At 43.1% G+C, this 27,278-nt stretch overlaps 2 protein-coding genes across 2 annotated transcripts; one reads left to right on the top strand and one right to left on the bottom strand.

Annotated features, from left to right (window-relative positions):
* Positions 1 to 2,712: 2,712 nt before the first annotated feature.
* On the bottom strand, positions 2,713 to 3,654 carry LOC101547136 (olfactory receptor 143). The gene has a single exon (XM_004605139.3). The coding sequence runs from the start codon at positions 3,634 to 3,636 to the stop codon at positions 2,713 to 2,715; it is 924 nt and encodes a 307-aa protein (XP_004605196.2). The 5' UTR covers positions 3,637 to 3,654.
* A 7,356-nt stretch (positions 3,655 to 11,010) lies between these two features.
* Positions 11,011 to 11,961, top strand: LOC129403448 (olfactory receptor 147). Its single transcript, XM_055131996.1, has one exon. It carries the CDS (start codon positions 11,011 to 11,013, stop codon positions 11,959 to 11,961), a length of 951 nt encoding a protein of 316 aa, XP_054987971.1.
* The last annotated feature ends 15,317 nt before the right edge of the window (positions 11,962 to 27,278 follow it).

The raw sequence follows: 27,278 nt of genomic DNA, 5'->3' as shown, positions 1-27,278 counted from the left end.
TTCAGTAAAAAACATTGATTATTCTGTAACTGTCCACATAAGTTATATTAAATATTCAAAAAAGCAAATGGGAGATAACTTAAGAAATCATTTCAGAGAATATAATTTTAAAAAATCCCTTAAATGCTTTAACTTTTAGGCTTCAGAGATAAAAGTCCTATATTCTTTAGCTTAAAAAATAACATTTAGGGGCTGGAGTGATAGTACAGTGGGTAGGGCATTTGCCTTGCATGTGGCCGACCCAGGTTCAATCCCCGGCATCCCATATGGTCCCCTGAGCATCACCAGGAGTAATTCCTGAGTGCAACCCCTGAGCATCACTTGGGTATGATCCAAAAAGGCAAACAACAACAACAACAACAACAACAACATTCAATTGAAATTATCGATTCACATGCGATTATAAATAATAATGCAGGGAGATGCCATGTATTCCTGTGCAATATTAGGAAATAAAATTTATGAATAGACAAAGCAAAACAAAAACCCAGAAAATATTGGCAATGGACTGAAGTTGCCAAGGGGAAGAAGGTGGCAGGACAGGAGAAAGGAAAGGGGGTTTAAGAGAGGGGGGGATGAGTGTTCATTTTTAATTTTGTACTTGAAAAGGGAAGAAAAACCAAAGTGTTTATCATGGATATATGGGTAAGTAAATGTGCTACGTAAATGTATCTATTGTCAGGCTTAACTTATTGAGGTTGCCTTTAACAATAGACCCCATGTCAGTGGTGGTCTCAGTAAGTGTCACAGTCACATACCTTGGTGGGAGTGTAATTATTGCCTGTGACCTCCCCACAGCCATTAAATTGACGAATGCCTCAATGTGTAGGCAAATGACATGTTAGGCCAGAAAAGGAAAGAAATATTGCCTACCGTAAAAACAGGGATGGATCTTGAGGACACTGTTTAAGGTGTAACAAGCTCCAACAGAAAGAAATACAGGATGGTCTTGTTTCCATGTGGGGTTCGAACACTGAAACTCGCAGAGGGAGAGGTGTAGTTGAGTGGTTGGCGGGCAGCTAGGGAATGGCAGAAGTGAGGTGTAGGTCCGGGTTACTGACTTTCAATTTTGGTATTAGCAAATTCTGTGGAATTTATTTAATAAGAGGGAAGATCCTAAGAGCATTGATGCTTACATATTTTAGGGGCATCATGTCCCTACATGGACTGGAGTGATAGCACAGTGGGTAGGGCATTTGCCTTGCATGTAGCCAATCCGAGTCCAATCCTCCATCTCTCTAGGAGAGCCCAGCATGCTATTGAGAGTATCTCACCTGCACACCAAAGCCTGGCAAGCTACCTGTGGTATATTCGATATGCCAAAAACAAAAACAACAAGTCTCACAATGGAGACGTTACTGGTGCCTGCTCGAGCAAATCAATGAGCAATGGGATGACAGTGACAGTGACAGTGATGTCCCTAAATGTCACACCATGTCCACCACCAAAGTCCCTCTGCCCCTCCACTGTTTCTCACAACACCCTTCCCTTCCATTGCTGCATCCTGCCTTATGACTTAGTTCTGTGCTCTGAGGCTAAGAGTTTGATTTGATTGGACATTGTTTATTCCCTTGCTTGTTTCTTGATGAGGGAAATCAGATGGTGTTTGTCTCTCCCCCTTTGGCTTATTTTTTATACACCCTTATTTCCTTTTCAGTTGCATCCTAAGAGACAGATAATGTGGGAAGACACGGAGTGTGGAATTAAGTGAGTTGGTTACAAGTCAGGGCTCTGCTCTGAACTCACTAAGTGGCTGGAACCCGATCACTGGGCTGTTCCCGCAGCTACAACACGTAACATTAAGCTTACACTAGGCCAGTGTCTTAGAAGTGACAACTCCTGGGGCTGGAGTGATAGCACAGCGGGCAGGGCATTTTCCTTGCATGTGGCCAACCCGGGTTCAATTCCCAGCATCCCATATGGTCCCCCGAGCACTGCTAGGAGTAACTCCTGAGTGCATGAGCCAGGAATAACCCCTGTGTGTCGCTGGGTGTGATCTAAAAAGGAAAAAAAAAAGTGACAACTCCTGGCAAGTTCTCAGCAAATTCCAAAGTGAAAGAAAGTACTAGTTGAAGATAAAGCCCTCTTACCAATGTTTCATGTCTTGATTAGAAGCTGAAAGTCTTTCTCTATTGCAAAGGGAAGTTCTTTTTGTACATACATGCAGAGAAACCTTATGTAGAACTTGACCTGACACCTTATTTTGAAAGCCAGGACACTTATTAACCTGTGATGTAAATACGGCTGGGCTTGGCCCAAACACACACACACACACAACTAGACAAAACACACTCACACACAAAACCCAAAATATCAAACCAAACCATCACCAACAAAAAAACCTTCAGAAATTCTGGTTTTTTTTTTAGTCTTTTCTTATAAATTGGTAGTAATTCTCAAAATGTTAGAATTTTGGGGTCAAATATAATAATTTCTAGAGATCACATTCCAGGGTGCTGTTTGGTGGTGGATAAAAAATTCACGAAGGGAGCTGAAGTGGAAGTTGGTCTAAAACGATCAGGAATCAGGCTGCATCCCTGGAGCTCACAGCTGTGGAGAATCACGAGGTTCAATGATGTGTTTGCACGTGTAGCAGAAGATGCCAACGACTTACCAGAAAAGAACATTTTGATTGTTTTGGAGAAAATGATGGGGGGTGGGGCAAGGGAGGGGAGCACCGCAGCTCAACAACCCGGCAACAGAATTCTTGCCTTAGCTCGCAATTTTCGCCAGGGTTTTCTTCAAAGCAAGCTTGACGTCCTTGTTTCTTAGACTGTAGATGAGAGGATTCAGCATGGGCACCACGTTGGTATAAAACACTGAGAAGAATCTGCCCTGGCTCAGGGAGCCGTTCGAGGAAGTCTTGAGATGTGTGAACATCCCCGACCCGTAGAAGAGCGCAACGGTGGCTATGTGGGAGCCGCAAGTACTGAAGGCCTTGGACAGCCCCTGGGAGGAGGACATGTGCAGGATATTGGAGAGGATCAGAGCATACGAGATGAAAATGATGACGCTGGACACGATTACAACCGTGCTCACGAGAGCAGAATCCACCAGCTCGTTGACGTGGGTGCTGCTGCAGGAGAGCTGGAGGAGGGGGAAGATGTCGCACATGTAGTGGTTGATGACGTTTGAATCACAGAAGGACAGTCGGAGCATGCCCCCCGTGTGGACCATGGCCCCGGCGAACCCCAGCATGTAGGAGCCGAGCATGAGCAGAGAGCAGACCTGCGGGGACATGCTGGCAGCGTACGTGAGGGGCCTACAGATGGCCATGTAGCGGTCGTAGGCCATGGCTGTCAACACGTAGCATTCAGTGTGGACGAAGAAGCAGAAAAAGAACAGCTGAGCCATGCACCCGGCGAAGGAGATGATGTTCTTGGCCACGAAGCTCATCAGCATTTTGGGGGTGATGATCAGAGAGTGGCAGAGGTCTATGAAGGATAGGTTGAAGATGAAAAAGTACATGGGGGTGTGGAGGTGCGGATTCAAACCTATCAGGTTGATGAGGCTGAAATTCCCTATGGCGGTGACCAGGTAGTTCAGTAAGAAGAGGAAGAAAAAGGGCAGCTGGAGCTGGGGCTGGTCTGTCAGGCCCACCAGGATGAACTCAGTTACTGCCGAGCCATTTGCCATTGTTATTCTCTTGAGGGGAGCAATCTGGGAGGGAGGGCAGAAAGAATGTCATCAGCAAGAGCCCCCTCCCCACCCCTCCGTGCTGCTCAAGCGTGGCTCTTAGAGCGGCCCTCTGAGAGGAGAGTCAAGGCCAGGACTCCTGCTTTGTGACTTCCTGCCCTCATCTGCCCATTTCTCTCCTGGTTTCAGTTCTCAGATGGTAACTCCTTATTTGTCCTGGGCTGACACAGATTTAGTCTGAGCCTGTTTACCCAAGGCCATGTTCTCATTGGAGAGGTAAAGGAGATGGTTTGAGCCACTCTCAGAGATGTTCAGGGGTTCCTCCTGGCTCTGCACTCAGGAATCACTCCTGGTGGTGCTCAGGGGACCATATGGGATGCTGGGGATTGAACCTAGGTTGGCCAAGTGCCAGGTAAACATCCTATCACTGTACTATGGCCCAGGAAAGAACACATCCAAGAGGTGGTGAGGCTTTGGGGCTGGAGCGATAGCACAGCAGGTAGGGCATTTACCTTGCACGAGGCTGACCCAGGATTGATTCCCAGCATCCCATATGGTCCTCTGAGCACCGCCAGGAGTAATTCCAGAGTGCATAAGCCAGGAGTAACCCCTGAGCATCGCCAGGTGTGACCCTCCCTCCCCCCCAAAAAAAAACCAAAAAGAGAGATGGTTAGGCTTCCTAAAGGCATTTAGCCAGAGAACAAAGGAGCCAGGTGTTGTACCTGGGACAGTTCCCAGCACAGTGCCTGAAGCCAGAGACAGTAGTCCTCGAGGTGCCCATGGCACTGCTCATTCTTTCCCTGGTTGGTGAAAATGCTGAGTGTGCCTGCTATTGTTCCGCACTTACTTCACCTGCTTCCTCCATCAGATCTTACCTCAAAGCACAACACATTAGGGGCTGGAGCAATAATGCAGCAGGTAGGACACTTTCCTTGCATGTGGCCAAACCCAGGTTTGATGCCCAACATCCCATATGGTCCAGCCTGCCTAAGCTCAAAGCAAGAGGGAGTCCTGACCACCGCTGGATGTGGTCCCCAAACCAAGCCAAAACGAAACCCCCAAAGAACAAAACCAAAACGAATTACTTCCCCATCTCCACTGGAAACATCAGCACAGTGAAGGAGACTCAGTTTCCCACTTCTTTCTTCCTGGAGACCTCACTATATTGTCATACCTTGACTTTTCCTTTTCCTTCTTGTTCCTGAATGAGACCAGGGTTCTGATAATACAGGGGGGAACACCGCTTTTATTCATGGATTTGTGTGTCATCTGGGCAACACAAATGCATCAACTTTTATGTCTCCAAGCATTCAGCTCGTTAATGATGTAATTTTTTCTTTACTCTCTGTGGATCTCTACAACATATTCAGAAGCATGGAAAAATGGACCTCATTTAAGAGGAAAGTGTGGTTCTATGCCCAAGGGAAGAAATTATTGAGCCTACATTTATATTCTTTGTCAGTGAGTTGCCAGGGATTCTTTGGGGACCCCAGGTTCTCCATGGATCAGATCCTAGGAAGAATTCCCAATTCTCTGCGCAGCCACGAAGTGGCCGCCTTTGTATTCCTACTTACCCTCTAGAGCTCATCCTCAGTTCTCAGAGGAGTGTCTGGAGGTAGAGTCATTTTTACGTGATTGATAAGGTGGAAGTGTAGCTTTAATACCGCATCTTTAATTGTATTCCACATCCATTGTGCAGTACCCTAGGGAAGTATTGAGAGAATAGGCTCTGGAGGCAGACTGATGATGCATGAATTCCAATTCCTCCTCTTCTTACATGTGGGATCTTGGGAAAGTTACTTAATCTTTCGGAGTCCTTTTTGCTTTATCTAACTTAGGAGTTTAATAATAGCTCCTACTTCCTAAGATCACTTTGAGGATTACATACTTTTTAACCTCCAGAGCCTTTAGAGAGCTTTTTGCCATCTGGTGTGTGCTAAGTATTAGGTTTTCTTCCTCTTTATTCTTATTTTTATCTACAGCAAGGATCTCTTTCATAAGTTCAAAATCTGTACCCGACTCTTAATTAGAGATTTCCACTCAAATTAAATCCCCCCCACCCCTGCCTCACCATGGTCCCCAAACCCTTCCTTTTCTTATCATCCTTTCCAAAGTATTTTTTGGCCTTTGAGCTACACCTCAGGGTTTACTTCTGGATCTGCACTCAGGATCACTCCTGGAGGGGGTTGGGAGGCATATGCTATGCTGGGGATCAGAGGTGGGTTGGTGTCCTGCAAAGCAAATGCCCATAGTGCTGTGTTAGACACCATCCTCTATCTAGATTGTGTATATAAACATATCAGTGGGCGTTCTGTTAGCCACTATTCATTAGCATCCAGTCTCTAAAATTTGTGTGTTGATGTTGTTTGTTTTGGGTCATACCTGGCAGTGCTCAGGGCTTCCTCCTGGCTCTGTGCTCAGGAATCACTCCTGGAGGGCTTGGGTGACCCATAGAGGATGCTGGGGTTTGAACCTGGGTTGACTGTACGCAAAGCAAGTACCCTTTCTGCTGTACTATTGTTCTGGCCCCAAGTGTGTATGTTTTTATCTTGTTAAAATACTGGTTTCTGGCTCATTCTTTTTAATGTTCTGATAAAAAAATCATTCTATTACATAATTTTTTGTCTTAAATTTAGAATACTCTAAACTTCCCTAACATTTAGTATGACCATTACCTATCTCATAGGTGTGGATAGCAAATGTATAAAATACTAAGTTGTAATTAAAACACCGTGATTATGACTCAGAGAAACTGATCTAAATCCCAGCGAGTTGGACTAGAGGTTCCATTTCTTTAAGTACTTTGTTTCACAACACCATGCCCTCTGACTCAGGATCACTCCCTCTTTGCTGTCCTAACACAGCAGAGACCTGCTTAACCACAGCTGTGCTGTGTAATGTGCACATCGCCCATGTCCCAGGACTGAGTCAGCAAAACAGAAAAGAACCTGATAAGAAGATAATGTTAGCATTCAACATCTCCTGCTTTTCACCTCTGAAACATGTCCCATGAATAAAACATACTTAATTTTATAGCATGAACCTTGTACATTTTGAATTATTATAGAAGGTTGAGGAAATTTGGGCTGTGAAAATGGAGCACTATTTAGTGGTGATAGGAATATGGATTGTCGGTTTTGGCAGCAATTCATTATTTTTCATGGTGGGGCAGTTCCCTACGCAGTGCTCTGTGTAAGGGGCTGAGGTGCTTCTTTGACTCTACAGCGTCAAGATTTACCTGGGCCACCCCAACAGTATTCAGGGGCTCCAAAGATTCACCTGGTTATGCTGGTGGGGAGGCATACGGTGCTGGGGATCGAACTGGGGTCAACCATTTGCTGGAAAAACGCTCTAACCACTATACTCTCTCTTTGGCCCCTTTGCAGTCACTCTTATAGGATTAATTAAGGGCATCATGTCTCGTGAAAAGAATGGCAGAGTTTATGTATTTCATGTTTTGTTGTCTCCCAAATGACTACAATGTAGAAATGAAGAGTAAGTCAGGGATTGCCAGGAGTCAGAGATGTAGTGGAACAGGATGAATTTGAGTACAGAGAGGGAGTATTTGTCTTTTGTTTTGCTTTTTTGGTCACACCAGCTTACTCCTGGCTCTGTCCTCAGGGGTCATATCTGGCAGATGTCCCAGGACCGTGTGTGGTGCTGCAGACATGGGTTACCTGTGTGAACGGCAAGTGCCCTACCCACTGTACTATCTGTCTGGCGCGAAAGTGGGAATAGAAAGAATTTCTCCTGTGGTGGTGGGATAGTTCTGTACCCTGATTCTTGCGATGGTTACATGAGCCAGTCCAAGGGGCAAAGTTGTGCAGATCTTCACCCAAACACGTGTGCATACACACACATCACAGTCACATACTGCGTGTAAAACTGATGGGAACTGAAGAGCTCTAGTTCATTTTCTGGCTGTCCAGGTCACAGTGTTGTACCTGTGTCATTTTCCCACCTTTGCTGTTGTATTATAGTCATTGGAGAATCAATATGGCAGGAAGAGATGGATTTTGAGGGACGATATGCATGATTTTTGTAACTCCTTGTGATTTCAGAATTTCATCGTAAAATTTTAGATGCCTTCATTTTTAAATTAAAAAAATTTTTTTTATTAGTGAATCACTGTGAGGTGATTACAAACACAGAGTTAAAGACTTACAAACTTTCATGCTTGCATTTCAGTCATACAATGGTCGAGTGCCCATCCCTCCACCAGTGCCCATTTTTCATCACCAATGTTCCCAGCATCCCTCCCACAACCCCCCCTGCCCTCCCTCCACTCCACCCAGCCTCTGTGCAGGGTATTCCCTTTTGCTCTCTCTCTCTCTCTATTTGGGTGTTGTGGTTTGCAGTAGAGGTATTAATTGGCCATAATGTTTGGTCTATAGTCTACTTTCAGCACGCATCTCCCATCCCGAATGGGCCCTCCCAGCACCCTTTGAGTACAGAGAGGGAATATTTGTTTTTGGCTGGACAAACACTCTAACCACTGTACTCTCAATTTGATCCCTAGAGAAGGGACTTGGTGGTCCCTTCTCTATCTGAGCTGCCTTTTCCCCTAGCATGCAAGGCTGGCTTCGAAGCTTTGGAGTAATCCTCCTGATTCTTATTTCTACTGTTCTTGGGTGTTAGTCTCCCATTCTGTTATTTTATAGTCCACAAATGAGTGCAATCTTTCTATGTCTGTCCCTCTCTTTCTGACTCATTTCACTTAACATGATGCTTTCCATGTTGATCCACCTATATGCAAATTTCATAATTTCATCTTTTCTAATAGCAGCATAGTATTCCATTGTGTAGATGTACCAAAGTTTTTTTAACCAGTCATCTGTTCTTGGGCACTTGGGTTTTTTCCAGATTCTGGCTATTGTAAAACAGTGCTGCAATGAACATATTAGTGCAGATGTCATTTCTACTATACTTTTTTTGCATCTCTGGTATATATTCCCAGAAGTGGTATTGCTGGGTTAAATGGGAGCTCAATTTCTAATTTTCTGAAAAGCGTCCATACTGTTTTCCAAAAGGGCTGAACCAGTCGGCATTCCCACCAGCAGTGAAGGAGACTCCCTTTCTCCCCACACCCACACCAACACTGGTTGCTTTTGTTCTTTTGGATGTGGGCCAGTCTCTGTGGTGTGAGATGGTATTTATTTTTTTAATTTTTATTTTTTTATTAATGAATCACCGTGCGGGTACAGTTACAGATTTATGTATCTTCATGCTTGTGTTTTAGTAATAGAATGCTCGAGTACTCATCCTTCCACAAGTGCTCATTGTCCTCCACCAATGACCCCAGCATCCCTCCCACCCCCTATTTAATCCACCCCACCACATCGTACCTCTGTGGCAGGACATTCCCTTTTGTTGAGATGGTATTTAGATGCCTTCTTACCAGCATAATCATTAGTACATACCTGGACATTCTGTACTCATATTTTCTTGAAATAGAACTCTATTAAGTATTATTTCTTATGTATTTATTTTAATTAATGAAAATAAAAGACGTATTGAATCAGAAAAATGCAAGTGGGCTTAGAAAGATAGTACAGTAAGGGTTAAGGTATTTTTCTTGCTCACAGCTAACCCCAGTTTAATGTCAAGCACTGCATAAGATTCCCTAAATTACCACCAGGTGGCACTACTGAGACCTTTCAGTCTAACCAACCCCCACACCCTAAGGAAGAAAAGAAAATAAAAGTAATTAAATGTCCATGAAATAATGGATCACACATTATAAATTTATTTAGAAATAGTACTGATTTTATTTACAAATATATTTAAGAAATTGATAAATCTTACATGATAAAACTTATACATCGTACAAATAAATTTTTATTAGCAATCTATAAAGTCAGTACAAAAGGATCCCTTTGTTTATATCTATAAATTTTCAAAAGCAGTAATTATTTCAGGGAATGAAAGAAAATTAATGATAAAAACATTTATAAGCCAGTGAATTTGAGTCCTTAAAATGAATGTGCTATGTGGAACTTTAGTTAGCATAATTTCATAACAGTAAATTGTTGCATCTCTGTAAGGGAAACAGATGATTTTTTTCTCTTATGCCTCAGGGAATGTGTACTCTCTATTGGGAAATTAACACTTACTGTTGCCATCAGGGTGTTCCACAAACACAAACTTCCTCACTGCATTACTTCCTGTGACAGGAATGACCTCAAGGGGATTGATGTTTGGATTTATAAACAGGGCTGAGCATATTATAAGCCTTCAGCAAGTCATGCCATATGCATTTGGCAAGGTTACTTCTGTCTCCAATTTACGTTTTCACTTCTTACTCTATTAGAAAATTGATAACTAGAAGCTTGACCCCCACCTAGAATGAGTCGTGGAATGCCCAGACCGAGTTCTGAGCACTGACTCTTTGGCCAAGAGAAGCAGCAGATTCTGTGATCACAGCTAGTCAGCATTGGTATCAACACCGTCCACTCTTCTTCCAGAGCCGTGTGGAGAAAACCAGCATAAAGGGTCAGCGCGGAGTCCTCTTAGGAGGAGAGTAAGTCAGTCACGTTTCTAGGGTTCTTGCTCTTTCTCTGTTGTTGATAAGGGAGGAAAAGTATTTCTGTTGAGTCATCACAATCTGAGAGGACAGGCATGCTGGCCCTGCTGTTTCTGATAGCCACAGGCCCACTCTGACAGTGCCAGGAGCCCTGCCCAGCAGACAGCGACACAGAGGAAGATGAGAAACCTTTCCTAAAGACATTTAACATGGTGTTAGTCTTGTATTTGTCTGCTTGACAACTTTCCTCAAGCTTTACAACCAGCTTAGATAGCCCCAGAACTAAGGTTTCTCTTGCCTGCTCTCCTACAAGGTCAGGGAAGCACCTTTACAGTCCTTCATGAGTTCTCTGTCTGCTTAGGATGGAACAAAGGGAAGAATGAGTCGCAGCTCTGGGGTAGGTAGTCAGTGGAGTCTTGGAGTAAGGGATCTGAAGACCCTCCCTTCCGGAAACAGAATATCTGTGAGGTCTCCACCCCAGAGACATACTGTCTGTCTGGTTGGCTGTGACAGGACCTGAGGTGTCCAGTAGAGAAATGGAAACACCAACAGGGACTAGGAAGTGAAGAAACAGAGGAATGTGGGGGAGGCGTGAGGGAGAAGTCCTTGCTCCCATTGCTCACCAGCAAGTGGGCTTGACCTTTCCCTGGAGCAAAGGCAGTAACAGTTGTTTGTCACAGGCAAGAGACAATCCTTTAACTGCTGAGGGGAGGCCGTGGTAGCACAGCCCTCCTGAAAAGCGGCACTTGCTTGACTTCAGCCTGTCGAATCCCCTTCTTGGAAGTGAGTCCTTGTGGAGAGTCAAGTCTTTGTGAATGGCATTGTCATCTCTTCTCACAGATTTCCCCAAGATGACAGTGCTGCCTCAGAATGATTCGTTCGTGACAGAATTCCTGCTTGCCGGATTAACAGACCGCCCAGAGCTCCAGCTACCCCTCTTTGTTCTGTTTCTAGTGATGTACATTGTCACCGTGGTGGGCAACATTGGCTTGATCATTCTTATCAGTCTCAACTCCCACCTCCACACCCCCATGTACTATTTCCTTTTTAACCTGTCCTTCATCGACTTCTGTTACTCTTCAGTGTTCACCCCTAAGATGCTGGTGAACTTTGTGTCAAAGAGGAACGTCATCTCCTATGCTGGGTGCATGACTCAGCTGTTTTTCTTTCTTTTTTTTGTCATCTCTGAATGCTACATGTTGACCTCCATGGCCTATGACCGCTATGTGGCCATTTGCAACCCACTGCTGTATAAGGTCACCATGTCACCTCAGGTTTGCTCTTTGATAAGCTTTGCTGCATATTCCATGGGGTTTGCGGGGTCTGCCGCCCACACAGGGTGCATGCTCAGGCTGACCTTCTGCAATGCTAATGTGGTCAACCATTACTTCTGTGACATCCTCCCTCTCCTTCAGCTCTCTTGCACCAGCACTTATGTCAATGATATAGTCGTTCTCATCGTGGTGGGTATTAATATCACAGTGCCCAGTGTTACCATCCTAATTTCTTACGTCTTCATCCTAAGGAACATTCTTCAGATCAAATCCACTCAAGGGAGGTCCAAAGCATTCAGTACCTGTAGTTCCCACATCGCTGCCATTTCGCTTTTCTTTGGCTCAGCATCTTTCATGTACCTTAAATATTCTTCTCCTGGGTCTATGGAACAAGGAAAAGTTGCTTCTGTTTTCTATACTAATGTGGGGCCCATGCTCAATCCCCTGATCTACAGTTTGAGGAACAAGGATGTCAAAGTTGCCCTGGGGAAGGTCTTGAATCAAATCCAGAGGAAAAACAGGTTCTAATTAGGATGCATTCAAAAAGAGACTTTTTTTTTCACTTACATTTTTATGACTGTCTTTCAAGGAGGCTTTGTTCATAATTCTGTTATTTCTAACTGTGATGATAGACTTGCCATTTTAGTTCACATCTAGCTGGTCATGTCTCAATTTTGCCTCTTTATTTCCTCCCCTTGCTCAAGTGTTTTGTTCAATAATTTTGCATTTCTTAATGGTTTGAGGCTCTTCCTGTTCCTGGAGCAAGCAGATATCATTGGGCTGCACTAGCACGCGACGGTGACAAATGGCGATATTACTGGTGCTCGAGCAAATTGAAGATCAAAGGGACAAGTGATACAAGTGATACAAGTGTTTTTTCTTGGCCATACATACCCTGAAATGCTGAGAGGTTACTTCTGGTTCTGCACTCAGGAATCATTCCTGGCAGTGCTTGGGGGACCATACAGGAAGCCAGGAATTGAACCCAGTTTGGCTACCTACAGGCAAGTGCCCTACCCAACTGTGCAATATTTCTGGCCCCTTTTTTATTTTTTTACAAAACTAATAGTGGGGGCCAGAGGGATAGTACAGTGGGTTAGGCATTTGCTTTCGTGGGGCTAACCTGGGTTTGACTCCTGGTTTTCTGTATGGTCCCAAGAGCATTGCCAGGAGTGATTCCTGAGTGCAGCACCAGGGGTAACCCCCTGCATCACCAGATGTGACCCCCAAACCCAAACTCAAACCCAAACTAAACAATCACAAAAGCAAAAACCTAATAGCTTGTTTATAAAAGGAACATACTCACAATGACTTTTTCAAAAATGTTTTCATACTCCTTGTCCCTGGGGTATTTCAACTTTGGACAAAATCTAGTGAGTTTTATAAGTTGCCTAAAATTAAGATTCTTTCTTGCTGATCTGGATTCAAATGTGCCAAATACTATGAAATAATTCTTTTCTTAACCACGTTGCTATATATGTCATATTGTTATATATATAAGAGATCTCTTATCATTGCAAATTATGGAGACTGTTTAGACAGACTGTGATGCCCTTGGTCTTGTCCTCTTGCTCTGCATTTTTAAAAATCACTCTCTATTTTGCCCTTATGATTTTTCTTATTTTTGTTGAGATTAGCAAAATTTGTACCCTATGCTATCAGCTTTGGGAACCTCTCTTAGTCCATTGCATTTTCTGAAGAGACTACATATATATCGCTCCACTTTTTATTGCCATCATAGCATTAAGAGAATATATTATGTATGTGTTTCATAATGTATCTCAGGATGACAAATAGTGCAGTTAATAATTTATTCTAAAAATTTATTATATAAAATGGCACAGAATATTTTGAAAAAAATCATCTTCTTGCAAATCTTATTGATCCTGAAGGAGAATGTTTCACATAATTAGGAAAGCAATGATTGGGAGGTGCTTTGGGCTCAAGAGATACTTTGATCTCTGTTCTTGAGGGTTGCTCCTACAAGTGCCTGTGGGACCATCTGGTACTGGGAGTTGAACCTGGGCTGCATGAAGAAAACCTATTCTAACCATTGTTGTACTTGCCAATGAGATTTACCATTGAAAAATATATGTGAATGATAGTAAGTTATACACCAAGCAACATATACCAAGCAACTTACTGAAGTCTTGTCTCATCAATAAGGTAATCAGTACACTATACTAGATGCCATTTTAAAAATATTTCTATACTTCACCGATGCTTTCTCCCTCAGTATATTTAGAATATTAAATGTAGCAGTTCAAGAAATACCTGTTGAATTAGATGATCTATTATACTCTAATGAATAAAATACAATAATTGACAACAACCATAAATCAGTGAGAACCTTGGGGTGTACTTTATTTGTGTGCATGGGGGGTGACATTGAGGAGAGACCTCACAATTCCTTTGGAAGATTCTATTGTGGGGAGCATGATAAAGGCTTAAGAGCTGCCAGTTAATTTTTCAAAAATCTATTAGATACGGTGTTATCAGTTTATTTTTGGAACCAGAAACAAATGCATCACTTGCCATAAAAAATGATGGGAATATATATTTACAATGTCTTTATTTTGTGAGGTTCTCAGAATAAAATCCTTGTTCATCCCTTCTCATTTGGTTCAGCCAAAGATGTTTTCTAAAGACTGCCTATGAGTTTAGAGCAAAGGCTCAGATATCTGTGCAGGTTTTATAATTTGAAAAGGTTAAAGAAAAGCTTGGGATAGATTTGTAATGACAGAGAACTTTTTTTCTGGCTAACGTTAATTTTTCTGCATTTATTATGTAGCGCTTAACTCTACCTAGCTGCTTCCTCCTCAATAAGAATCGAAGATCCAGCATTGATGATGGTTTTTCTCTTCCATTAAAAGTTCTGGGTTCAGTTGCTTAAAACTGTCTTCTGTGAATTTTTTACTGAAACACATCTTTTTTTTTTTTTTTTTTTGCTTTTTGGGTCACACCCGGCGATGCACAGGGGTTACTCCTGGCTTTGCACTCAGCAATTACTCCTGGCGGTGCTCAGGGGACCATATGGGATGCTGGGATTCGAACCCGGGTTGGCCGAGTGCAAGGCAAACGCACTACCCGCTATGCTATCACTCCAGCCCCTACTGAAACACATCTTTAAGAAACTTCCCATGTCTCAAAAATAGGCATAAACTAGCGTGGTGGTGCAACCTTGGGATTTAAGGAGAGCAAAGTAGGAGCTGGAGGCGACCTTATGGGGTGGATGTAAGCGTCACATTCCTGCATTGCTGGTCCAGCTGAGAGAGCCAGAGGCCCAGAGCAGGGCCAGGCAGCAACAGGCTTTCAAAAGAGCAACTGACTCCTCATTTGTTTGATCAACCTGGCAGGAATGATTAATGAAAAGAAAGCTTTTTACACACAAGATATTTCTAAACAAAAATGATTGAAAATGAAAGCATTGTGTTTTGAGAATGAAAGAACTTGAAATAGAAATTTTTTTTTCAAGATGTGTTTTTTGGTAATGTCTTTTTTTTTTTCTTTTTGGATCACACCTGGCGATGCACAGGGGTTACTCCTGGCTCTGCACTCAGGAATTACTCCTGGCAGTGCTCAGGGGACCATATGGGATTCTGGGAATCGAACACGGGTTGGCCGCGTGCAAGGCAAACGCCCTCCCCGCTGTGCTATCGCTCCAGCCCCGGTAATGTCTTTTGGAAACCGGAAGCCTGTCTGTAAATGAATTGTAGTGACGGAGATGCCTTTGTGATCTTCTATATATTCTGTATAAAAAGAATTTTAATTAAGCACAGTATTGTTTTCTACATACAGAAATCCCGGGTGAATCATGCTAAATGCTCAGAGCCTGGAGAACAGTTTAGAGACCAGCTCTCTAGAGGGCCCATGGGGATGGGCCTGCCTGCAGGAAAAATGCCTTTTTGTCCCTGTCCCAGCCATTGCTCACTGCAGGCCTAGCCAACCGAGTGAGGCCTTCAAGTCTGCGTTTCAACAGCCCAACCAAAAAAATAAAAGCGTCTCAGCTCCTTCCCACCAATCATGGCTGGTGCAAAGGGGGACAGTGGCAAGCGGCCCGGGGGGGGGGGGCGGGGGGGCTGCTTGAGGAGTTTCTGTAGGTCATGACCAAGGGGTGCAGAGTAGAGCCCCGTGGCCTGTGGTGGTAGGAGCTGGGCAGGAGTTTCTAAATCTGCTCCAGATGCTCCAAGTGTCACGTGCCCATTTCAGACTCTCCTGCCCAGACAGACATTTCCAGCCACTTTGTCCCATGAGTGGCATAGAAAACAGCCACAGGGTGACTGCCCTATGCAGAATGTTCTGGAAATGATCTGTTTTCGGGGTGGGGCGAGGGTTTAGATTCCAATAACCTAGTTCAGTAGGGTCCAGACTAAAGTTTACGAGTAGCATAGTTAACTTTGTTAGAATATTAGTTTGGAGGAATTCGTGGAGCACTTAGTCTTGGGTGAGAGTCTTTATTGTATGTGCCTTTGAATATTTAGGGTTTTTTTCCTGCTTCTCTCCTTCTGGGGATCCAGTTACATAACCAGCTATTAGAGTCTTATTTTATTTTATTTTAATCTTTGGGGGGGGGTAGTGTACCCAGCAGTGCTTGGGGGCTACTCCTGACTCTGATTTAGTGAGGGTGCCTGGTGCCTGCTGGTGCTTGGGGAAGTCTGTGGCATCGGGGTGGATCCCGGGCTTCCGGCATGCTAGTGTCACTTTCAGCCCACGGAGCTGCCTCTTTGCTCTCGGGAGGATGGCTCAGGGTCAATGGCATCTTCCTCTGCCCCCCTCTGCAGCCCTTTGCTCTTTGTACTTCATCTGGATAGGTCTTGTGCTTTTCTTAGGTTCACATGTTCTGTCTTCTGCATTATGTGATATAATGCTCATCCCAATCAATGTCTCTTTTATATAAGTTTTCAATTATTTATTTATCATTATTTTTTTGAAACACAAGACTGTGCTTAGGGTTTACTCCAGACTCTGTCCCCAGGGCTTACTCCTGGATCTGCTCTTAAGGCTCATTCCTGGCTCTATTCAGGGTTCACTCCTGGCTCTGCCTCAGAGTTCACTCCTGGCTCTGTGCTCAGGGATCACACCTGTCTCTGCTCAAGGATCACCCCTGGCTCTGCTCTTAAGGATCACTTCTGGCTCTGGTCTCAGGGATCACTCCCTGGGGGCTCAGGAAGGCCATAAGTGGTGCTTAGGGATTAGCTTAATGCATGGCCAACATGTTCCCTTCGTGTTAGTTGTCTGGTCTAAGCTATTTATTTTAAAATTGGCAGAAAGATTATGAAGATGCTATAGTTCCATATGTTCTCTAACATGTTCTTATTGTTATTAATGTGATGTTTTTTTGCCACAGTTAATGAACCAACACTGCTACATTATTAAAATTCATGCTTTATATTTTCATTGTTTTAACTTAATTTTTTTATACTTCACTATATCATTAAGGATACCATATTACATTGATTATTCTTGCTGACATGTTCGTTTCATTTTTTTCCTTTTACTATATTTCATGCATAAAATCATAGAGGGAAATGCCTCTCATAGAGCCCAGCAAGCTGCTGAGAGTATCCTGCCCACACGACAGAGCCTGGAAAGCTCCCTGTGGCATATACGGTATGACAAAAACAGTAACAATAGCAGTTCTCATTCCCCTGATCCTGAAAGAGCCTCTAGTCATCGGAAAATATGAGTAAGGAGAGGCTGCTAAAATCTCAGGGCTGGGACGAATGGAAATGTTACTGGTGCTCACTCGAGTAAATTGATGAACAAATTGATGACAGTGATACAGTGATACAGTGATTACATTGATACAATATCAACGCATGATTTATGAAAGAAAAAAATGTTAGACTTCATTCGAATTGAAAACTTAGGCTTTGTAAAGACAGTTTAAGAAAATGCAAAATAAGCCAAAGAATGGAAAACACTCGTTTTTAAAGAACTCATGTCTTTAGACAAATCACATACAAAGAATGTTAAAAATAATAAAAGAAAACTCTAACATGAGCCATAGATATGAATGTATACCTCAAAAATACATGCAGATGGAAAATTAGCATTTGCTAATAGGCTTAATGTCATTGTGTTAAATAAATTTTGAAGAAGAAAAACATACTGTGCCACCCTATTATAACTGAACTTGGAGAAAAATATCAATATTGATAGGATGTTGGTGGAAATGTGATAGGATGCAGCCACTTTGGAAGAGGGTTTGGCATTTTTTATAAAGATAGAAATACCATCTTCTTGTCCAGGGATCATGCTCCTTAAGTTAAAAATTCATGCCCATACAACAACCTGCATGTGAATATTTACAGCCACTTTTGAGTCAGGATTGCCAAAATCTTGAAATAAACATGATTTCTTATAAAAATTGAATAAACTGTGGTACACGAATAGAAATATTCAGCAATAAAAAGAAACAAAGGCATACATTAACATTGAATACAGATCATCCATGAAAAAGATATTTCCAATTTTGAGACATTCCGGGAAAGGCATAACTATAGAGACACTTAAAGATTGCCAATATTAGCGGGGGGGGGTTGCATAGGAAAGAAAGAAGAAACATTAGGACCATTTAGTGAAACTATTCTGTATGAATGTAATCATACTAGTCAAACTAGTCTGTATGACAGGTAGTCAAGTGACATTTTACATTTCTTAAAAATCTGTATTTATTCAATTTGTAAAAAAGTCACTGAAGATGTTTGGACAGTCCCAGCAAGGTGTTCACTTAGTGAAAAGAGAATCTAGGTACATTACAAATTTCTGTAACAGCCTTTATGATGGGGTTAAGGAAAATGGTGTTAGAAAAGTAGCAAAGATAATAAGACTTAAAGCAAAAGGAGTGACTATACATATTTTGTGATACATGTATATGTATATATATTAGAAGAATAATATCCATGGCCAGGGAGAACAGGGGTTGGGGGACTGGTCAGTGTTTGAAACTAACCATAAATGTGTGTGTGGCTGAGTATAGGTAAGATAGAGAAGAGATCGCTATGATAATAATAGTTGCGAATGATCATATCTGGACAACATCTAAGGCATAAAGGTAGGTAAGGGATATTCTCTTTTTTTAATTTATTTTATTCTTTAATTAGTGAATCACCATGAGGGTACAGATACAGATTCACACATGTTAGAACTTGTTTTTCCTTCATAAAATGTTCACAAACACATCCCTCCACGAGTGCCCATTCTCCATCACCAATAAACACAGTATCCCTCCCCCCTACCATCTCCCCCCCACCCCACTCTGCCTCTGTAGCAGGGTACTCCATTTTGATCTCTCTCTCTCCAATGGGTGTTGTGGTTTGCAATAGGGATATTGAGTGGCCATTGTGTTCAGTCTCTAGTCTACTTTCAGCACACATCTCCCTTCCCGGGCGGGATCTCCAACCACATTTTACTTGGTGTTCCCTTCTCTATCTGAGCTGCTTTTTTCTCCAGCATGTGAGACCAGATTTCTAGCTGTGGAGCCAACCTACTGGTACTTATTTCTACTATTCTTGGACATTAGTCTCCTATTCTGTCAATTTATATTCCACAGATGAGTGCAATATTTCTATGTCTGTCTCTCTCTTTCTGACTCATTTCACTTAGCATGATACTTTCCATGTCGATCCACTTATATGCAAAGTTCATGACTTCATTTTTTCTAACAGCTGCATAGTATTCCATTGTATATATGTACCAGAGTTTCTTTAACCAGTCATCTGTTCTTGGGCACTCGGGTTTTTTCCAGATTCTGGCTATTGTAAACATTGCTGCGATGAACATGTAAGTGCAGATGTCATTTTGAGTATACTCTTTTGCTTCTCCGGGGTATATTCCCAGCAGTGGTATTGCTGGATCGAATGGGAGCTAAATTTCTAATTTTCTGGAAGTGTCCATATTGTTTTCCAAAAGGGCTAAACCAGTCGGCATTCCCACCAGCAGTGTAGAAGGGTCCCTTTCTCCCCACATCCTCTCCAACAGCGGTTGCTTTTGTTCTTTTGTATGTGTGCTAGTCTCTGTGGTGTGAGGTGGTATCTCATGGTTGTTTTGATCTGCATCTCCCTCATGATTAGTGATGTAGAGCATTTTTTCATGTGCCTTTTGGCCATTCATATCTCTTCCTTGGGAAAGTTTCTGTTCATTTCTTCGGCTCATTTTCTGATGGGGTTGGATGCCTTATATACCAGTGCATTATATACATTGATATCAACCAGTGCCGTATATACCCTTGATATTAACCCCTTATCGAAATGGTATTGGGTGAATATCCTTTCCCATTCTGTAGACTGTCTTTGTATTCTGGTCACTGTATCTTTTGCGGTGCAGAAGCTTCTTAGTTTAATGTAGTCCCATTTGTTTATCTCTGTTTCCTCTTGGTTGGTCAGTTGCGTGTCATCTTTGAAGAAACCGTTAGCTTCAATATCGTGGAGGGTTTTGCCGACCTTGTCTTCAATGTACCTTATGGTTTGTGGTTTGATGTTGAGGTCTTTAATCCATTTTGATTTGATTTTTGTGCATGGTGTCAAGTCGAGGTCTAAGCCCATTCTTTTGCATGTGGTTGTCCAGTTGTGCCAGCACCATTTGTTAAAGAGGCTTTCCTTGCTCCATTTCACATTTCTTGCTCCCTTATCAAAGATTACATGGTCATACATTTGGGGTTGTGTGTAGGGATATTCCACCCTGTCCCATTGTTCTGAGGCTCTGCCTTTGTTCCAGTACCATGCTGTTTTGATTATTACTGCTTTATAGTAAAGTTTGAGGTTGGGGAGGGTGATGACTCCCATCATTTTTTTCCCCAAGAATTGTTTTAGCAATCCGTGGGCATTTGTTGTTCCATATGAATTTCAGGATTGCTTGATCCATTTCTTTGAAGAATGTCATGGGTATCCTTATAGGGATCTTGTGTTGAATCTGTACAGTGCTTTAGGGAGTATTGCCATTTTGACAATGTTGGTTCTCCCTAACCATGAGCAGGGTATATGTTTCCATTTCCTCATGTCCTCTTTTATTTCATGGAGTAGCGTCTTGTAGTTTTCTTTGTAGAGGTCTTTTACTTCCTTGGTTAAGCTGATTCCGAGGTACTTGATTTTCTGGGGCACAATTGTGAATGGGATTGCTTTTTCATGTTCCTTTCCTCTGTCTCATTGTTTGCATATAGAAAGGCCATGGATTTTTGGGTATTGATTTTATAGCCTGCAACTTTACTATACAAGTCTATTGTTTCTAAGAGTTTCTTAGTAGAGGATTTAGGCTTCTCTAGATATAGTATCATATCATCTGCAAATAGTGAGAGTTTGATTTCTTCCTTTCTTATCTGGATGCCCTTGATATCTTTTTCTTGTCTAACAGCTATCGCAAGTACTTCCAGAACTATATTGAAGAGAACTGGTGAGAGTGGGCATCCCTGTCTTGTCTCTGATCTTAGAGGAAAGGCCCTTAGTTTTTCCCCATTGAGGATAATGCTTGCCATAGGCTTGTGGCAAATGGCTCCGACTATCATGAGGAAAGTTCCTCCAAAACCCATTTTGGTGAGGGTTTTCATCATGAACGGATGTTGGATCTTGTCAAATGCTTTCTCTGCATCTATTGATATGATCATATGGTTTTTATCTTTACTTTTGTTGATTTGATGAATTATGTTGATTGATATCCGAATGTTAAACCATCCTTGTATCCCTGGGATGAATCTCACTTGGTCATGGTGTATTATCTTTTTTTAAAATAATTTATTTATTTTTTAATTAGTGAGTCACAGTGAGGGTACAGTTACAGATTCACACATTTTCGTGCTTGTTTTTCCCTCATGCAATGTTCGAGAGCCCATCCCTCCATCAGTGTCCATTCTCCATCACTTATCAACCCAGTATCTCTCCCACCCCCCTATGTCATCTCCCCCCACCCCACTCTGCCTCTGTGGCAGAGCATTCCAATTTGTTCTCTCTCTCTCCTTTTGGATGTTGTTTTTTGAAATAGGGGTATTGAGTGGCCATCATGTTTAGTCTCTAGTCTACTTTCAGCGTGCATCTCCCTCCCTGCTTGGGATTTCCAATCACATTTTACTTGGTGTTCCCTTCTCTATCTGGGATGACTTTCCCCCAGTGTGTGAGGCTAGCTTCCAAGCCATGGAGCCAACCTCCTGGTATTATATACTACTATTCTTGGGTATTAGTTTCCTACTCTGCCATTTTATATTCCACGGATGAGTGCGCTATTTCTATGTCTGTCCCTCTCTTTCTGACTCATTTCACTTAGCATGATACTTTCCATGTTGATCCACTTATATGCAAAGTTCATGACTTCATCTTTTCTAACAGCTGCATAGTATTCCATTGTATAGATGTACCAAAGTTTCTTTAAGCAGTCATCTGTTCTTGGGCATTCGAGTTTTTTCCAGATTCTGGCTATTGTAAACAGTGCTGCGATGAACATATAACATATAAGTGCAGATGTCATTTCGACTGTACATTTTTTTTATTTTATTTTTTAGTTAGTGAATCACCATGAGGGTACAGATACAGATTCACACATGTTAGAACTTGTTTTTTCCCATACAATGTTCACAAACACATCGCTCCACCAATGCCCATTCTCCATCACCAATAAACCTAGTATTCCTCCCCCCATCCCATCTCCCCCCCACCCCACCCTGCCTCTATGGCAGGGTACTCCATTTTGATCTCTCTCTCTCTCCAATTAGGTGTTGTGGTTTGCAATAGGGGTATTGAGTGGCCATTGTGCTCAGTCTCTAGTCTACTTTCAGCACACATCTCCCTTCCCGGGTGGGATCTCCAACCGCATTTTACTTGGTGTTCCCTTCTCTATCTGAGCAGCCTTTTTCCCCAGCATGTGAGACCAGATTTCTAGCCGTGGAGCCAACCTACTGGTACTTATTTCTACTATTCTTGGACATTAGTCTCCTAGTCTGTTATTTTATATTCCACAGATGAGTGCAATCTTTCTATGTCTGTCTCTCTCTTTCTGACTCATTTCACTTAGCATGATACTTTCCATGTTGATCCACTTATATGCAAAGTTCATGACTTCATTTTTTCTAATGGCTGCATAGTATTCCATTGTATATATGTACCAGAGTTTCTTTTTTTTTTAAAATTTTATTGAATCACCATGTGGAGGGTTACATAGTTCTCAGGATTATGTCAGTTATACAATACTCAAACACCCTTCCCTTCACCAGTGCCCATATTCCATCACCAACCCCCCCAGTATACTTGCTGCCCCCTCCCACCTCCCCAGTCCCCACCCTTGTAAGTGATAAGTTTCACTTCGTTTATGCTTTATCTAGATTACATTCCATGTTTCAACACACAACTCACTACCGTTGCTGGGGTTTCCCCCCAAAAAGAAAAAGACAGTCCTATTGCCAAGGAAGCATTTGATAGTTCTCCATTGCTAAGAATATAGAGATATTAAGTCCTGCTGTTTGTTACATAACTTTTCTTTTTCCCCCCTTGCCCCGCGCCACTGTTCACGCCTGTTTAGTAATCGGCACGCTGCCTGACAAAAGGAAAAAAAACCGAAAAAGATGGTTATTTCCCGTCATCAGCCGGCGTGGGGCTCTGGCTTAGTTGATAGTCTAGTAGAGTGTCTGCAAGCAGTTTCTGGAATCAAAGGTATTGCGCTGGTATCGGCTCCGGCTCGAGATTCTACCAGCGTCCCGCTGTTCCATGTACATAATTTTCCCCCTTATATCCCATTCCCACGCCACCAGGTCTGTTTGCTTAATGGACATCACACTATGGTTGACGCCACGCCGCGTTTCTTCCCGAGAAAGAGGGATATTTCTTCTCAGCCGGCATGGGGATATAGTTTAGTTCAGTCTAGAGAGATGGCTACCACTTTGATTGCCTTCAATATTTCAGCAAAAGACTTACTATTCTTGTTAGGATCTCCCACAAAAGTCCGACCCATTAAAAAGGAACCATTACATATTGCTGATGCTAAGATGACATTAGGTTGCGCGGCTGCGGCAGCGGCTGCGCGGTTTTGGGTTTCTGTATAAAGTCCAGGGAAAGTACAACCAGAAATAACATCACTACAAACTTTTGTGGTGCTCATAAGATGGAGAAACCTAGAGATCCGCAGCAGGGCCAAAAGGGACGCACACGTGGGGGAGGTGGGTTTAAGTATCTATCTGCGGTGGGCGGAGGTCACCGCCCCTGCCCCCCTGGGGTCTCCCATGCACGCGTCCTGTTTCAGCTGGCTCGGCGTCTCCATTTTGCGCTCAGAAAGCTGTGGACCCTGCGTTGTGCTCAGGAAGGGGTTGAGAGAGAGAGGTTAAAAGAATTGGGGAATGCCCGGTTTCCACTATCTCAGCCCGCCGTGGGGTCTCCAATCTCGTGCCGGAATTAGTTCAGTGGGCTGCTTGGAGTCCAAGGGCGCTCTTTTAGGCTCTTCCATCATACTCGATCCGCAGCAGGGCCAAAAGGGCGTACCAGAGTTTCTTTAACCAGTCATCTGTTCTTGGGCACTCGGGTTTTTTCCAGATTCTGGCTATTGTAAACATTGCTGCGATGAACATGTAAGTGCAGATGTCATTTTGAGTATACTCTTTTGCTTCTCCGGGGTATATTCCCAGCAGTGGTATTGCTGGGTCAAATAGGAGCTCAATTTCTAATTTTCTGAGAAGTGTCCATATTGTTTTCCAAAGGGGATGGACCAGTCAGCATTCCCACCAGCAGTGTAGAAGGGTCCCTTTCTCCCCACATCCTCTCCAACAGTGGTTGCTTTTGTTCTTTTGGATGTGTGCCATTCTCTGTGGTGTGAGGTGGTATCTCATGGTTGTTTTGATCTGCATCTCCCTGATGATCAGTGATGTAGAGCATTTTTTCATGTACCTTTTAGCCATTCGTATCTCTTTCTTGGAAAAGTTTCTGTTCATTTCTTCGGCCCATTTTCTGATGGGGTTGGATGTTTTCTTCTTGTAGAGTTCAACTAGTGCTTTGTATGCCCTTGATATCAATCCTTTATCGGATGGGTATGGGTGAATATCCTTTCCCACTCTGTAGATTGCCTTTGTATTCTGGTACCTGTGTCTTTTTCGGTGCAGAAGCTTCTTAGTTTAATGTAGTCCCATTTTTTTAATCTCTACTTTTACTTTATTGTTAGTTTTGTGTCATCTTTGAAGATACCTTTAGCTTCAATATTGTGAAGAGTTTTGCCGACCTTGTCTTCAATGTACCTTATGGATTGTGGTCTGATGTTAAGGTCTTTAATCCATTTTGATCTGATTTTTGTGCATGGTGTCAAGTCGAGATCTAAGCCCAATTCTTTTGCATGTGGTTTTCCAGTTATGCCAGCACCATTTGTTGAAGAGGCTTTCCTTGCTCCACTTCACTTTTCTTGCCCCCTTATCAAAGATTAGATGATCACACATTTGGGGTTGTGTGTCAGGATATTCCACTCTGTTCCATTGTTCTGAGGCTCTGCCTTTGTTCCAGTACCATGCTGTTTTAATTGTTACCGCTTTGTAGTAAAGTTTAAGGTTGGGGAGGGTGACACCTCTCATCATTTTTTCCCCAAGAATTGTTTTAGCTATCTGTGGGCATTTATGAATTTCAAGATTGCTTGATCCATTTATTTAAAGTATGTCATGGGTATCCTTATAGGGATCGCGTTGAATCTGTATAATGCTTTGGGGAGTGTGGAGAGCCTCCACAGGACTGTGTGCTTCGTAAACAACATCTGTTCTTCTTAATTTCACCATGCTTTGAAAACAGGATGTCCTGTCATGCCCACAAGGTGTAAGAAAACAAGATGTCCTGTCACGCCCACAAGGTGTAACTAGCCTATCAGCTGCAGACACTTGGGCGTAAACAAGCAGCGAGAGGTATATAAGGAGGGAAGCTGCCTAGCTAGTGGTTCCCCCCTGGTTCCTCTTCCTTCGTCCTTCGTTCATCCTCTTTTCCGTTAGCATGAGAAGGTTTCTTAATAAATCGCTGCAAGAAGAATCTCCGGGTTGCGTGTTATTTTACAGCTGGCGTCCCTGTGTGGGCCCGAACTACCGACTAAAGGTAAGAATAAGCGTTCGGTGCACCCCACTCTAGAAGGTGAGCGGGAGATCAGGATTTTTTTGTGTGTGCTTTGGATTAGAATCCTAGCAGCAATCCCCCACTAAGATGAGACAGATTCTGGGCCTTCCCAAGATCTTTCGTATTTTCTCGAGCCAGACTGAACAGGGCAAGTCATTTATGGATTTCATTCAGTCTCTCTCCCACAGAATAGGAAACCCGGAACTCTACATTTCCAGAGACCAACTTCGGTCCTGCCTTAAAGTAGTTTATGAGGTTAACCCATAGTTCCCAGACGAAGGAACTTTTGAAAGCAAGATTTGGAGACAAGTTAGGAAAAATGTCTATAAGGCATCTAAGAAAGGGACTAAGATCCCCCGGAAATTCTGGACTACATGGGAGATTGTTAATTCTATTCTCCTGTTTTTGAATAGTGCAATTGATGTGGAGAACATTAGGAATAATACGGCCTCAGGTCCTCCCACACCTAAGCCTCGAAAAGGTTGTCATAGTCTGAATATTTCTCAGACTGATGAATATAGCTCCACGTCCAGTGCATCAGATGAAAGTGATACAGATTATGAGTCTGCTACTGCCTTCTCATATTCTGAGTCCGAGAGTGACTCAACCAATCGGCCTCCAGGCTGCTTGGGACGTGCTCCCAATCGCCCAGTCAAGGCAGAGAGGCAGTGGCCTCCGTCTTTCCGCAGGTTAAGGATGGATTCTCTCAGTCGTTTCAAACAGGCCTGTGTCTCATATGGGCCCACATCTCCGTACTGTAGAGAGTATCTTACAGACTGGAGTAAAAAGGCCCACTGGGCACCTCAAGATTTTCACATGGTTGCTAAGACGTGCTTAAGCCCTTCTCAGTACTTGCAGTGGAGAATGTGGCTCAGCAAGGAGGCCAAGGCAGAGTTTGAAGGCCTAGGCCATGCTGAACGAAACTTTTCAGGGATTAAATTGACTCATAAGATGTTAATTGGTGAAGGAAAATGGCGCCATCCTGAAAGGCAAGTCACCTTGCCTCGTGCTGTTCTTGCTCATGTCCGTGGCGTAGCCCTGCGTGCGTGGGAGAAGATTGATGCAGATGCGGAATTTAAAGGTAGCTTTACAAAGATTGTCCAGAGAGCCTCAGAACCTTATGCAGACTTTGTAGGAAGATTGGTGGAAGCCGTAGAAACGCAGGTTGAGGGTAAGGAGACTCATGAGCTGTTAACTAAACAATTGGCCTTTGAAAATGCTAATGAGGATTGCCAGGCCATTCTGCGCCCCCTTAAGGAGAAGGAAGACATAATGGGGTACTTGGACGCATGCAGGAATGTTGGTTCTGCTAGACATACAGTGCAGGCTGCGACTGTTGAGACCGGTACAGTACAGAGACAAGCTCAGAAAGGATATTTCAATCATGCGAGACCAGACCACTTTCGTAAAGATTACAGGGCACCTCCAGACCATGCTACTGTGAGAACACCTCCTGGGCCCTGTCCCAGATGTAAAAAAGGAAACCACTGGGCCAAAGATTGTCCCTTCAATTTTCATGCAGCTGTTGACTCCAATTTGGGAAACTTGTCAGGGGGCCAGCCCCAGGCCCAGCGAAATCCGGGGATGTTTCCGTTTGCAGTCTCTCTCCCCAAGGTGGAGTCTCAGAACTCCAGTCAGCTGAGCTCCGATCAATAGACTCATTGCAACCAGTGGCGACAGGAAGCGCAGCCTTGAATATTTCCTGCCCTGATATGATTACTATAGCCCCTGCCCAGTGTCCCTACAAATTAAATTCGGGTATAAAGGGACCAATTCCACAAGGCACTATAGGCC

This window comes from Sorex araneus, chromosome 3, assembly GCF_027595985.1.
Source record: "Sorex araneus isolate mSorAra2 chromosome 3, mSorAra2.pri, whole genome shotgun sequence".
In the NCBI taxonomy this organism is placed as follows: domain Eukaryota; kingdom Metazoa; phylum Chordata; class Mammalia; order Eulipotyphla; family Soricidae; genus Sorex; species Sorex araneus.
This window is presented reverse-complemented; position numbering and strand designations above follow the sequence as displayed.